This window comes from Calypte anna, chromosome 7 (assembly GCF_003957555.1).
Source record: "Calypte anna isolate BGI_N300 chromosome 7, bCalAnn1_v1.p, whole genome shotgun sequence".
NCBI lineage: Eukaryota > Metazoa > Chordata > Aves > Apodiformes > Trochilidae > Calypte > Calypte anna.
In genome coordinates, this window is record NC_044253.1 from 15,852,094 (window position 1) to 15,866,165 (window position 14,072).

A 14,072-nucleotide genomic window follows, 5' to 3' on the forward strand; every position below is an offset into this window, starting at 1 on the left:
ACGGACAATGGCCATGAACACCATCCCCTCAGTGGTGTTGCATAGTCCCTGAAATCACGGGCTCTGCCCCAAAGAGCAGAGACAGTGCACAGTGCTTGGCATCACTCCCCGGGTTATGGGGTTCTAACTCCTTGTTGCCCAAGCACCCTGCAGTTGGGGTCCAGCATCCAGCAGTAGCCCCGACCATCGCCATGGCATCACCTCCTGCACCCCAAGGGGCTGGGCATGGGTGCTGGGGGTGTGTAGGGTGCTAGGACCTGCTGGGAACTGTGAGGGCCAGGTCCTGGAGGGGTTCAAAGGGTGGTAGAGGTGTTGCCAGAAGTGGAGGCATAGGAAGCACGGCCATAGCGGGCCACAGCATCCTTGCTGATGAGCCCACGCTGAGCCAGGATCTTGAGGAAGCTGTTGCGAAACTTCTGCCCGATGAAGGCATAGATGATGGGGTTGATGCAGCTGTGGGCAAAGCCCAGGACCTGTGTGACAGAGAGGGCTGTGTCGATTTGGTTCCTCCTCTCACAGGTCTCAGTGATGGCTCGCGTCCTCATGAGGGTGTCGCTCACCAATGTGATGTTGTAAGGCAACCAGCAGATAAGAAAAACCAGCACCACAGCAAAGATGACCTTCATGGCCCGCTGCTTCTGGGAATTCTTGGTCTGCAGGAGGGTGTGGATGGTGACACCATAGCAGAAAAGCATCACCAGGAGAGGCAGGGCAAAGCCAAATGTCTGCGGCAGGATCCGCAGCACTACCCTCCACTTGGCCGTGTCCTCGCCACCAATGCGCTCGTAGCACACGGTGCCATTGCTGGGAGAGATGAAAGCCTCACGGAAGAACAGCACAGGCAGGGATAGCAATACAGAGAAGATCCAGATGCCCAAGCAGACAAACTTCACCCAGTGCCTCTTCTCGGTGGCAGCACGGGTGGCATAGACAATGGCTAGGTAGCGGTCCACGCTGATGCAGGCCAGCAGCAGGATGCCACTGTAGAAGTTTGCCTCCTGCAGTATGGAGACAGCTTTGCACATCACAGTGCCAAAGACCCACTCGTGGGCACGGTAGGCAGCCCAAAGGGGCAGGCTGAAGGCAAAGAGCAGGTCTGCAACAGCCAGGTTGAGCAGGTAGACATCCGTGACAGAGCGGTTGGTGTGGCTGGAGGTCACCACCAGCACCACTAACCCATTCCCCACCACACTGAGGATGAACACAAGGCAGTAGATCACCACCACTAGGTACTTGTTGAGAGCAGAGACATCGGGCCGGCATGGGGCAGAAGAGATAGCAGTGTCGGGCATGGCTGTGCTGTAGTCATAGGTGTAGTTGTAGAAGGAAAAAAGGTTGGAGAAATCCTCACTGAAGGAGAAAGACCCCATTTTCCCTGTGAACAAAGCAGCATGAATGTGGGGTGAGAGGGTAGAATGAGCCTGGGAGAACAGTATCTCTGGATCCCATGGCATCTCCATTGCCCTTGAGGTCCCCCCTCCAGCCAGTGGGCAGCCCCAATTCCATTATTCCACTGTATCCACACTGTGCAGGTGGTAGTGGGCAGTGCTGCAGGTGGGCACTGTCCTTCATACGCCCCCTTATACAACACCCCCACCAGCCACCCCTTGGTCTGCTCCACTTGACCTCAACCCTGCCCCTTCCCAATCCCCCAGTGAGGAAGGGGTTCCCCCACAGATCAACCACCTCTTCTCAGATTGGGGGGCTCCCCCATCAATGCAGCATCACATGCCTGCAGAAGACATACAGGATCCATGGGCCCCCTGGGTTGTGTGGATCCTTCAAAACCCTCTGAGCTTTCTGAGCATCTCAGGCACCCCTCAGGCACCTCCAAAATCCTTTGAGCACACCTGGATCCCTCTAGCCTCTCCATCCTCTCACGCATGGCTGCTGGAGCAGCCCCTCCTGACAGTCCTGACAGTGGCTGAGGCTGTGGTCACAGTGCCTAGGACAGGCAGCTCTCAAGAAGGTCTGAAGTCACCTTCACTTTCACGCCCTTCTTCTCCACCTCCCTGGTCCTGTCCCTTTGTGAGTAGTTTCACCCCCCCCCCCGAATGGAAAGACATGTCACTCTTTGCAGGCAGCTTTGGAAATATTTCATGTCTCTGGTTTTCCTGTTGCTCAGCTGAGCACTGCTGGGCATCCCTCAATGGGGAAATCACAGGTGACTATTGCTTTTTATTTCTTTCCACTTGTGCAGGACAACCTGCTCTGTCCCTGCCTGCCTGCAGACCACTGAGTTTCAGCATTTCTCCCAGTATGGGCTGGGACTCACCTTTCACTCCAGTTTTACCCCTCTGCCCCATTTCCGAGCCCCTCCAGGGCTTGAGGGGTGCTGGGTCCTTGCAGTGCTGAGGTGTTCCCAGTCCCAAGCTAGCCCTATTTGAACCCAAATCTTCCTGGGCACCTTCCCCAGCCTTCCCCTTCTGCCTGGTGGGAATTCCCTGCTGCAGCTGGGCCAGCACACCTGCCCAGAAAAGAATCCTCTCTGGCTCTACCAGACCCACTCCTGTAGTGACACTGGAGTGGTCATCCCAGAGGATGGTGCCCCAGGATCTGAGAGGTCCACATCTGAGGACACTGCCGGTGCCAATGGGGGAAGGTCCCTCCAAGTGGGGCCATCACAGGCACAGGGCAGAGATGGACACCAGCACTTCCCCTCCATCTATTTTAGGCTGCTTTCTGCCTCTGCACTAAAAAAGTCTCAGTTGTTCCTCTGGGACTGGGTATCCCCCATCCACACAGAGCCCACAGCCAGCCCGGCTCGGGGCCAGCAGCCCCACATTTCCCCTCCTGAGTCTGCAAGGGGTGGAGGATGCTGGTATGGCCCTGGGGGTCGTCTTGGGGAGGCAGGAGGGACACACCATGAAGAAGAGCAAGGAGGCTGTGAAGGGACTTGAGCACAAGTCCTATGAGGAATGCTTGAGGAAGCTGGGGTTGTTTTGTCTGGAGAAGAGGAGGCTCAGGGGAGACCTCATCACTCTCTACAACTCCCTGAAAAGAGAGTGTAGCCAGGGGGGTTCAGTCTCTTATCCCGGGAAGCTCTCAGTAAGATAAGAGGGCATGGACTTAAGCTCTGTCAGGCTTAGGTTAGATATTAGGAAAAAATTATTTACAGAGAGGGTGATCAGACATTGGAATGGGCTGCCCAGGGAGGTGGTGGATTCTCTGTCCCTGGACATTTTTAAGAAGAGACTGATGTGGCACTGAGTGCCATAGTCTGGTAACCACGGTGGTAGTGGATTAAAGGTTGGACTTCATGGTCTCAGAGGTCCTTTCCAACCTGTATGATTCTGTGATTCTGTGAAGCACTCTACTAGCTCAATGCACCCATGGTAGATGTCCCTGGGGATTGCATCCCAAGTGAACCTGGAGCACAGCCCTGGGTACACCCAGCCACCACCTCCTGCTCCCACTTCACCAGGCAGCCCCTCAGCAGTCCAAGCAGTCCACCCCAGCCCCCAACCCAGGCCATGCCCCACATGAGGGAGCTCAGCTGGGTGCTGGGGGGCCAGCAAAGCCCGAGGAAAGCCCCAGTCACCCCAGGGACTCACCATTCACTGTCCGCGCTGTCCCCCCAGATCTGAGGTCTCCTCCCTGTCCCAAGCCAATCCCCACCAAAGAGCACCTGGACACAGGGATGAATTCAGCAGTCACCCCCAAAGGGCTCCGGAAGGGTGCGTGGCAGTGCCAGGCCTGAGGGTCCCTTACCTGTGCCTGCTGCCCTGATGCCTCCCAGCACCCCTTCCCTCCGCTGCCTGCTTTATGCCGCCCGGGGAGGAAGCGAGGTTGCAAAACCTTCTCCCAGTGTGAAGGGGAAGTGGCAGCCAGAAGGGACCCTTCCCCGGCCCCCCTAGGAGGCCTTCCCCAGAACTGGATACAGCGCACAATCACCCACCCCCCTCCTGCCCCAGGCTGTCCCAGGCCACTTGGCAGAGGGTGGTGTGGGGGCACACCTAGGGCTGTGTCACCCCCCTGCAGTGATGCACCCCGGAGGTCTCCAGCCGGGGGTCCCCACCTTGTCCCCTGGTCCCCAGTGGATGTGGGGCTCCCTTTTGAGCCCTCCTGAATGCCACAGTCCCCCCACACCAGGTGAGAGAGGGTTTGGCAGGCAGGCTGGTGGGCTAAAGCAGTGCAGGGCTCTGTGCCCCGCTTTCCCCATGAACAGGTGAGCATCGGTGTTTTGGGGGGCACAGGGGAATTTGCAGAGTTGACTTTCTCCTGTTGTAGGGTGCTGTGGGGACCCCCTATAGGGGACCCTTGTGTGCCTCTCTCCTTGGCCATGCCAGGCAGAGTCGTATCCCCATGCAAGCCCCACGGACCCAGAGGACACCACCCCAACATCCTGGGGCATCTCTGCCTTTGGGGGTGCTGCACCCCAGGGTACCCACTGCCCACCCGGTTCCTCTGGAGCACCCCGAACCCTTAGGGCACTCCCATGCCCACAGCTTTCGGGTGCCTGTCAGTTTTGGGGTACCCCACATTTTTGAGGCACCTCAGTTCCCCCGGGGGCTCCCGTACAGAGTCAGGGCACTGTCTCCCCCACGAAGCATTCCCTGCGGACATCCCCATGCTCCTCTGGTCCACTTCCGAAGTTTTGGGCACCCCTCTTTAGCATCCTCACAGTCCCCCTAAGGTGTGCCCGTTCCCTGGGATACTCCCACACTTTTAGTAAACCTCATCCATTTGGGGCATCACCTTGAATCACCCCTGTTCCCTGCGACCGCCCCATCTATACTTTTGGGGTCCCATAACCCTGGGATCATCCAACTCGCGGGACACCCTTTTCCCTGCGGGGAACCCCCACGGAGCACCCCATTTTTTGCAGACTCCCGTAGAATGGAGCACACCCACATCTGCCTGGGGTACCCCTCTTCTCAGGGCACCTCCACACTTTTTGGGGGCCCCCTTACCCCCTAGGTCACCCCCCCAGCCCCTCGGGATACCCCTTTGCCCGTGCCCCCCCCCCATCAGTTGGGGGCCGTCCCCCTCCTCCCACGGCGCATCTCCCCCCCCACTGCTCCCTCAGGTGGGTGGGTTATCCCGTGACGTCACCGCCGCAGCAGCCGGGGCCGGAAGTGACGCACGGGCGCGAGAGCGGAAGCGGCGGCGCAGGCTCGGGCGGGTCCCCGGTGCGCGCAGCGGGCTCGGCTCCCTCCGGCCTCGGCCCCCTGAGAGCCCCTCCCCTCCCCGGCACCGACATGATCCTGCTCGAGGTCAACAACCGCATCATCGAGGAGACCCTCACGCTCAAGTTCGAGGGCGCGGCCGCCGGGTAGGGACGGGCCTGACCGGGGCGGAGGCGGTGGCAGGGGACGAGCCGGGGCCGCGGACTGAGGGAGGGGCGAGAGGCGCCGGCTGGCGGGGGCTGTGCTGTGCTGGAGGCCCGGGCGGGAACGGGCAGAAGGGAGGGCCTGGCGGGTGACGGGGCGGGTGGTGGCGGTGTAGGTGGGGGCACGGGGGAGGATGGGGCTAAGCGGGGCTGTGGAAAACACCGAGGCAGCTTGGGGGCCCGGGAATGGAGAGAGTGGAGCTGCGAGCGTTGGTATGGGAGGAGGATGGGGGCTGGGAGGAGTGCCCCCCTGGCTGTCAGTCCCCCCACAGGAAGGATTGGAGTGGGAGAGGGGCTGACAAGAGGGGCTGACCTGGAAAACGGTGGGAGGGCGGCACTGAGGTTGGCTGGGGGTGGAGGGGTGGGCTGGGAGGGTTGGTACGGGCGCGGGAAGGGCAATGATGAGGCAGGGCTGGAAGGGGGCGTGCCAAGGCACGATGGGGACCTGGGGGAAGGTGGAGGGTGACGCTGAGGTGGGCTTGGGGTTGGAGAGGCTGGGCTGGGAGAAATGGTGATAAGGCAGGATGGGGGTAACTGAGCTGAGGGCAGTGGACCTGATTATGGATTGGGCAAAGTGAGTGTCTGGGAAATAAAGGAGCAAAGTTGGACAGACAGAATTGGAGGGGAGAGTGGGGCTTGGCAGTGCTAGGACAGTGTGGGGACCCAGGAGAGGAGGAGGGAGCTGGGGAGAGTATCAGAGACTGCAGTGTCAAGGCTGAAGGAGCAGAGCTGGAGAAGGTGGAGTTGAGAAGGTGGATTTGCAGGGATGTTTACTTTTGGTAAAGCAGCTTTCGTCAGAATGGACCCAGGGTGGTGTCTGCTCTGGTACAGACTGTGCATGGAGAGTCTAGGAACAGGAAGCCTGTGTGTGGAGCTGTGGCCTCAGTCTTTTGCTTTGAGGGTGGAGAGGAGATTCCAGCATGTCTCCCTTTTCTCTCCTGCACAGGAGGGACCCAGGTCCCCAGCTGTGTTGTGGCTCCTGGTCACAGCCTGGTGGGTGTCCTGGCTTTGGAGGGTGTGGTGGGGGAGCTTTGCTTTGTGCCTGCATCTCCAGCTGGGACAATTCAGTCCTTGGGGATCCAGTGATTATTTTTCTGCGTGTTGTACCAGGGATGTAAAGGTGCTTATCTGAGAACAGATTAGCTCAGAAGAGAGCCCCTTCATCATATAAATGTTCTTATCTGCAGCAAAGCTGTCCGTGTGCTCACTGCACTGCCTGCTGGTACAAGTACCGGGTACCTTTGTACAGAGAGAAGGCCTTGAGAAGCAAAGCACGGTGGGGTTGTCTCTGGGGTGGAGCCTGGTCTGGTGCCTCAAAGGGCTCTGCCCATGCTCTTCAGGAATGGACCCTGCCAGGAGGTATCTGTTTCTGTGGCTCTAGTGGCTTTTGAAGCTCTCAGCCTCTTGTGTGCAGAACACTGATGGAGGCCATTTCCTCTGCTTTTCCTTCTCTGTTGACTTCTTGCTCAGGTTTTTGGTTTTCGCCTCAGAGGCCACATTGCCTTGTGACTCAGTTGAGCTACTTGCAGGCTTTTTATTCTTCTTGAGCCCGATGGTATAATGCAACAAGTTTCTCCAAAGCACAGGCGCTGCACTGGGAAGAGAGACCTCCCAGGTGACCACTATGGTGTTGCACCTGCATCCATTAGAAGATTTTACATGTACAGAGGTTGATAGTGTGTCAAAAATGCACGTTTTATCACAAGTCCAGACTGAGGCACTCTTCCTGCTGAAGAGAAAAAGCATGTGGGTCCCTGTGTTGGTGCAAATGTGGCATTAGCAATCTGCATGGGGGTTAAGTTCACTTTGAAACCCTGACTCTGTGACTCGAGCTGGGGTTGCTTGCTCTGCACTTGCCTGCAGGCCCCCAAAGCTTCTGTTTCACTGTACAGCAAAGCCTCCTTGCGTGTGCATCAGCACACTTGCCTGGTGTACTAATTGTTCCTGGATCGGTTCTTAGTAGGGCTGATGGTGTTCTACTTCTGCCTCTTACTCATCTATGGCACGTTCTGTTCTTTAGATGTCATTTCTAGATAAGTTTCGTGCCTTGAATGTGTTACTGGAGGACAGGAAGTTTTTTACTTCTGCATTTTCTTCTGTGCTTGTGCTGGGGTCCTCCTGTCCAGGCAAGCACAGGCCAGAGACAGTGGTCTGAACTGTGCAGGGAGGTCTGGTTTTTTTCTCTCTTGGTTTCAAGGCTTTTAGGGAATGGGTGTTACACAGTGTTTATTCATATGAAGTTTCTTTTCCTTCCAGCCACAGTTCTGGGGTCATACTGTGAAGCTGAGTCTGGAGGCAGGAGGGGAATTGCTGTATATTTTGTCATTTTGGTGATGGCTTTCCCAAGGTGTGCCTTGGGTAAGCACACAGAGGACAGTCAGGGCGAGGTCAAGCCTTGAGGAATTTGGAGGCTGGGAGGAGTGAGGGGACACTCAGCTGGGACAGAGCTGGGCTTGAGTTATTTACCGTGAAACAGGAGTGGGGCAATTGCAGTGCACAGATCTCTCCTTTGTGGTTGTGTCGGAGCCAGGTGTGCCTGGTGGCTTCAGAGCCAGGCCAGGAGGCTGGCAGGGTGGGGTTTGTTTCCAGATCCTTTGCCAGAGACTTGTTCTGTGGCCCAGGCTGTCTTACTCCCCTCTGCTTCCGTTGGCCACACTGTGGCTGTGGTCCAACAGGCTCCCTGCAGACCTTCCCCGGACCATCACCAGGTAGCAGAGGCTTTGTGTTTCAGCCAATCATATAAAAGTGAGTCACATTTAGAATTCAGAGCTCATAACTGTTCAGAACATTATAACACAAATTGAAATCTGCTCTGCATGAAGGTTCATCGACTGCCTCTGGAGTTGCTGGTGTGGAAGGTGCCTTGTCAGGCTGCAGGCAGAGATGGGCTCTTGAGGTGGCACCTAGCCCATGTCTAAGTGTCTGCCTTCGACAAAGTCCTTGGGGCTTGGCAGCATCCACTCAGTAGTAGGGTAATTCCAAATTTAGTTCATATTTGTGGGCAAAACCCATAGAAATCTTACCTCTTTGTACAGCCACCGCTGAACATCGGTATTTACATCAAGGTGGTGACAGATAACAGACTTCAGTGCATCTGATTTTTTTAAATGTAATTTCTTGTTTTAAATCCATTTCCTTAAGCCAGCTACATTTTTAAATAAAGGCCTAAAGGTACCAAAATCTGTTGAATTCAAAATAGCTTGAATTTGGAACAGGAACTTGAAATAAGAATTTGCTAGTGAAATTTTCAAGCATGGAAGGGCTGCAATAAGGGGAATACCTGGCCAGTATGAAATGAGGCAGCTTGTGAGCTTTTGCAGGTGTCAAGAGAATAAACTGTTCCGTAGACTTTTGACTAAATCATTTTGGTTTGACAGGTTGCTGAGAAGCTGGAGTCACACTCAAATTTTCCCACTTCTGATAGAAATGTGATGTGAGGGGATGAACTCTACCAGTTGGAAGATTTTGTTTCTCATTGTTGCTTCCCGTTGCTAACCATACAGGGAAAAAAAATCAAAAAAACCCAAACAAACAATTAAATTGTAAACCATTATGGTGACCATCTTCTGTGTCTGGTGAATACTCGTTCTGCTCAACACATGGGGAGGAACTGCATCCCAAAACGGATTAGCCACACAGCTTTGCCCTGCTCTGGTTTAACTGACCCTAGTGAAAGTGGGACGGGGCTTTGTTCACAGGGTTTGGTTTTCCAGCCATACACGGTTTGCCTTAAATCTCTGGTAAATTAATCATCTGCCTCAAACTGTTACTTAGTATTTAACTAAGTGTTAGTTTTAAAGAAAACAAATTTGCATATCTGGAGAATGGTGCCTTTTCACTTGGTTGGGGGTGGAGAGAAGAGAATCTCAAATTAATCTTTGGTTTCTTTAGAGCCTTCAGTAGGTACAAATCTGCAGGGCCTTGGGACTAAAAGCTGTGTAGGAAAACAGCTGAAGCCAGAACTTCCCAGACACAGAGCAGTTCCTGTGAGCTGGTTGGAGAGCTGGGCTCAAGCCACAGCCGTGTGCTTTATGGTATTTCCCATTTGTGGTTGCTTTTGTGCTCATCAGCTGGAGAGCTGAGCCCTTCAGACAGGGAGGCTGAGTGCTTGGTGAAACTGGGTAGTGTGAATTTTGTGTTCATGATGTGGCATGTGAAGTGAGTTCATCATGAGGAGACTGGTGAGTGTCAGGAGGCTGTTGGACATGCTGGGAGGGCAGAGGGGCTTCGGATCCTGACAAGCACTGCAGAGAAGTTCCCTGTGGGAATGGCTGTGGCAATCTGTGCCTCGGGCACTTCAAGAGAGCTCAGCAGTCCCACCAAAACCAGGGGTTGCTCCTCTGCCAACCCATTCTTGCTGACAAAGGTATTTCTATGGCTTCAGAGGTAACAAGATTGGGGAAGTGACCTAGCTCAAAATTAAACAGGCAAAATGGAGTATTTTTAGTGTAGATGTGTTTCCCCATCCCATTCACTGTGTGAAGGCTGCTCACCACCGTGCAGCCTAGGAGCAGGGATCAGATCTCCCTCCTTCTGCAGCAGTGGCAGATGTTGGCTTGATGTCCTCTCATGCCCAGCCTGGAGCCACACGTTTCCCCCAACACATTTCCCCCTCACCTGCTGAAACTCTGTCTGACTCCAAGGAGTGCTCAGACAATGCCTCTGGCAGAAAGTGTTACCCTTGCATTTGTTGGTGTTACCCAAGGTTTGCCACTGGTGGTAAACCTTGGCTGTCCACGTTGACTTAAGCGTTCTAGCGTAGCTGCTGGGCTGCCACAGCATGTCAGGCTTTAGCCACCAGGGACAGTGACTTTGCGTTAATGGTGGATCATGAACCACCTCTGTCTGAAGCTAGGCAGTGCCCTGCTTTCAAGAAATAGCGCAGGGAACAGGAGGGAAGAGCAAATGTTAGGCTTTCATGGGTTATCCTGTCATTGCTCCAGCCTCAGTTTTCATCCCAAGAGGGGCCTGCTCTGTGCTATCCTCTGAGGATGTTACTTGCTGCAGCCACCTGTGCTTGACATCACAGTCACTGTACTGAAGAGCTGTGTGGAATGGTGTATGCAAAATGAGGCTCATCCCTGGAAACTCACCTCAGCATTGGATCACTTTGTCAGGGTACTGTGGAACAGCTGAAATGGAGACACTGAGGGCAAAGAAGCAGACCTGCCTGTACCTGTGCAGTGCAGGACTGGCTCATGCTTTGACCACTGGGAATCCCACCACTTTGCTGCCAGCCAAGCCTCTTCCAGGCTTGTCCAGGCCACTGCAAGGGAGAAGCTTGGGAAAAGAGGATTCACCTGGCTCAGAGGGGAGAGACAGCAGGCATGGGGGCTGCTGTGTGCTCTCAGCATCACCCCACTGGAGCACTCCTGCTCACAGTGGGTGTGCTGCCAGAGCTACGGGAGCTCTTTGATTTCATACACTCCTGCAGCTTACACAGAGTAGCTTTTGTTAGCTGAGCAGGGCCTCGGAATGGAGGAACTGTTCAGATAATTTTAGATACTGCTTGTAATTTTTTTTATTGGGGTGACCTTTCTGTAGTGAGAGCCTGCAGTCTGTCACTGAATTTGGCTTGCTTTCTCCAAACTGTGTGTCTGAAAGCCCTGCTTTCAAAGCTTTAAGCTTTGAAATACCCCTTTCCTTCCCCCCTCCTCCTCTGGGGCAAGAGATTAGAATATCTGTATGTCTGCAGCTTTTAAAATAATTGCCATCCTCCTTCCATCTTGTACAGGCCCTGATTGTGATGTTGCAGATACTTCAATACGATTGTTGGCCAAGTTTGCATTTAGTTCTGTTTAATGCAGAAAATGAGAGCTCTGTATAGTTACAGTATTTCTTCTTCTTAAATTTATTGTAACACATGGCTAGGAGCCTCAGTGGCCTGAGAATGAAGTGGGGAAGTTTGGAAGTTGTCCGAGTCAAAATTGAGAAAATGCTGTCAGAAAAAAAAATATTTGCTCTTAAGTGCTTGCTGGCGTCTCTCCACAGGTGCTGTGTCTCTGTGTGGATGTTCTGCTGGGGTGAAAAATCTCATTTGGTGCTGACTCTGTATTAGATACACAGAGCATAGGACCCATCTGGAGATGAATAGGAGGAATGCAGGCAAGAAGATGTAAAATCTGTCAGGGCCTTTTGATGGCAGATGTGATTTGTTGTGCATTTGACTTCAAACCTGATAAATGTTATCAGAAAATGGACTGCTGCTGCTGCTGCTTGGAACAGCTGCCATTTTAGCATCTGAGTTCAGGCAGGATTTTGCAGAAGGGTCTGGTCTGGCTCTGGTGTTGAGTGCAGAGAGGAGCCATCTCTGTTCTTCCTGGTCTGAGCTGTTTTATTGTCCATTTGCGGCAGAGGGTAGAAATGGGGAAGGTTACTGGGGGAAGCTGTGGTTCAGGTAGCATTGGTGGTAAGGAGCTTGCAGGGGTCCCAGCAGCTTTCTGTCCTAGGAGCAAATGGGCTGCACTGTCTGAAATCCTCCAAGAGTAGCCAGGCTTAGTCTGGCTCTCAGAGACTTGAATCAGGGGTGGAGGTGAACCTCAGATAAGCTCTGAGCTGCCAGGAGCCCTACTTCAAAGTAAAATGCAAAAAGGATGGTTGGGATTTATGGTCACTTTGTGCTGAGCTGCTAAACTGCTGATTCTCACCATGGGTCTCATCATGGATACAGAGGATGCTGGAGCACATTAGACCAGGAAGAGCTATTTGGGATCACACCTGATGGTAACTGGTACCCACCCCGCAGCTGCACAGCCCCAGTTCCAGGCCTGCTGTGTATCCCCTGCACAAAGCCCTTGTCTGTGCAGGAGTGGGGAGGGCTGAATGCAGAGAGGACACTCTGTGCCTCCTCAGGGTGTTCACTCCCTACTGCTATTGCTGCTGGCAGAAGATGGGGTTGGTGGGAGGTGAAGGAGAAGTGATGAGATGTGCGTGACCTGCAGCGCATCGCTTGTCTGGGAGTTGTGGGAGGCTGGACGTGAGAGCTCCTCTCCCTTTTGCCTGGGGACTTCTTGAAGGGGAAACAACAATTTGGGTAGCAAAAGGGGTGATTTTTCTCTTCTATAAATATTAAAGGTAGTTTTGGTGAGGTTAGCCAGAGAAATAAATAGAAGCACTTTAAACTTACAGGTTTGTAAGGCTGCTGAACCGTGAAGGACTCGGTGAGCTTGCTTTGTTCTCAGCCATGTTTCTGATACACTTCCCTGTCCTCCCCTGGGCCAAGCCAGGCCTGGATTACTTAGGTGTGTGCCAGGCGAGGCAGAAAAACCACCCTGCAGCAGATGAAAGGGCCAACATGGCTTTGAGGAGCTCTGCATACGGCTCACGTGAGCACTGGCTTCATAGAGGCTGTGCTGGGAAGCAATTGAATATTCAGCATTCAGAGTTCTGCCCCGTTACTTTGCTTTTCCCTTAAGTATCTCCCCTCCTTGCCATCCCCAAGTACAAGAAGTGAACCACTTGGGAAATCGATATTATAATAACTTCTCTAAGAAATCCGTGCTTGCAGGATGAAACATTGGGAACAGGAGCTGTGTGAGCCATAAGCTTTTGTGTGCAGAACAAAGGCTGTCATGCAGAGCCATTAACTGGCTTTGGGTACATGGGTCTCGCATGGCTTATGGCTTCTTAAATAATGGGATGGGTGATCTTCCTGCCATGCCCTGGGCTCACAGGGCAAGGGAGACGGGAACCATTGTCCTCCCTCCACAAAACCATTCCAGTTCTCACTGGCTGTCGGTCGCTCCCCTGCATTGCTCAGAGGGCGGTGCTGTGTTTGGAGACTCTTCTGGGAGCCAGAGCTCCAGGAGGTGTCAACTCTCCTGCATGGGGAATGGAATTTGAATGGTGTAAATCTCAGAAGGTGGAACCGAGGTTTAAGGATGCATCTTCTTTAGTATTGCTAGCTTTCATGTGCCTGACTGTGCTATCTTTAAAGCTTCCTACATATGTTTCCTTATTTTATAAAAAATTATACTGCCATCCAAGCTGATTCCCAAGTCTGAGTAGTGCTCTAAAAGAACACGTCTGCATCAACTGACCTAGTGGGATCAGTGGGATTTTCTTTCATCTCTACTTTGAGCAGTCCTCAGTGAGCAGAAGTGGCTTGGATGAGACTTGAGGTATTGCTTCTCTCTCCAAGAGCTCAAGTTAAATATGCAGCCAAGGATGCCCTCTGAGTCTCTGAGTCAACCCCAGCTGGGAAGGGAAGATGAGAGCAAGAGAGGCTGTAGGTAGCTGGCACAGTTCTTAAACTAAAGGACCTGATTTGGGTGCTCTCATACTGCTGCTTTCAAGTATGGTTTTTATCTTAAGCAGCGCAGCACAAAAGACTGAGGCTCTCCAGCCTCCTGACAAAGGGCTGTTGCTTTTCACAGATAGTAACTTTCAAGAAGCAGCAACACCTCATCATTTCCACTTAAGGTCTATAGCTGGGGGTTAATTCCTTCCTTTCCACCCAAGTAGAATGTTTTTGACCTGTTGGTCAGTGCTGTTCAGTGGCCTCCCTATATTGCCCATCATGAGTTTTAGCACACTGTGATTGTTCCTGATTTCCAGGAACGAGACTGCTTGCAGAAAAATAGAAAAGCCAATGGAAAAATGCTTTGTGCTGGGGAAGAAAAGATCATTTAAACATTTCTACAATATGGTGAAGGAAAGTAGGTATGAAGTCATCCCTTCCTTCTCCTTTCTCAGTGTACATGTGTAGCCAGTTACCAGCAGTGTACGTCTGTGTGGACAG

The 14,072-nt window shown here is 53.2% G+C and overlaps 2 protein-coding genes across 2 annotated transcripts in view; one reads left to right on the forward strand and one right to left on the reverse strand.

Moving 5' to 3' along the window:
* Positions 1 to 5,122, reverse strand: LOC103531345 (C-X-C chemokine receptor type 2-like). Its single transcript, XM_030454658.1, has 3 exons — positions 5,056 to 5,122; positions 3,555 to 3,628; positions 1 to 1,375 (listed from the first exon to the last, which is right to left on the reverse strand). Exon 3 carries the CDS (start codon positions 1,368 to 1,370, stop codon positions 294 to 296), a length of 1,077 nt encoding a protein of 358 aa, XP_030310518.1. The 5' UTR covers positions 1,371 to 1,375; positions 3,555 to 3,628; positions 5,056 to 5,122; the 3' UTR covers positions 1 to 293.
* ARPC2 (actin related protein 2/3 complex subunit 2) overlaps positions 5,084 to 14,072 on the forward strand; it is a 20,417-nt gene continuing 11,428 nt past the window's right edge. Inside the window, exon 1 of the mRNA XM_030454657.1 lies at positions 5,084 to 5,275. Coding sequence (XP_030310517.1) covers positions 5,202 to 5,275 — 74 coding nt within the window. The 5' untranslated portion in view covers positions 5,084 to 5,201. The remainder of the gene's footprint in view (positions 5,276 to 14,072) is intronic.

What these genes read in the sequence shown, in the direction of transcription:
- LOC103531345 (XM_030454658.1), bottom strand. Translation starts at nt 1,370, where the DNA reads ATGGGGTCTTTCTCCTTCAGTGAGGATTTCTCCAACCTTTTTTCCTTC.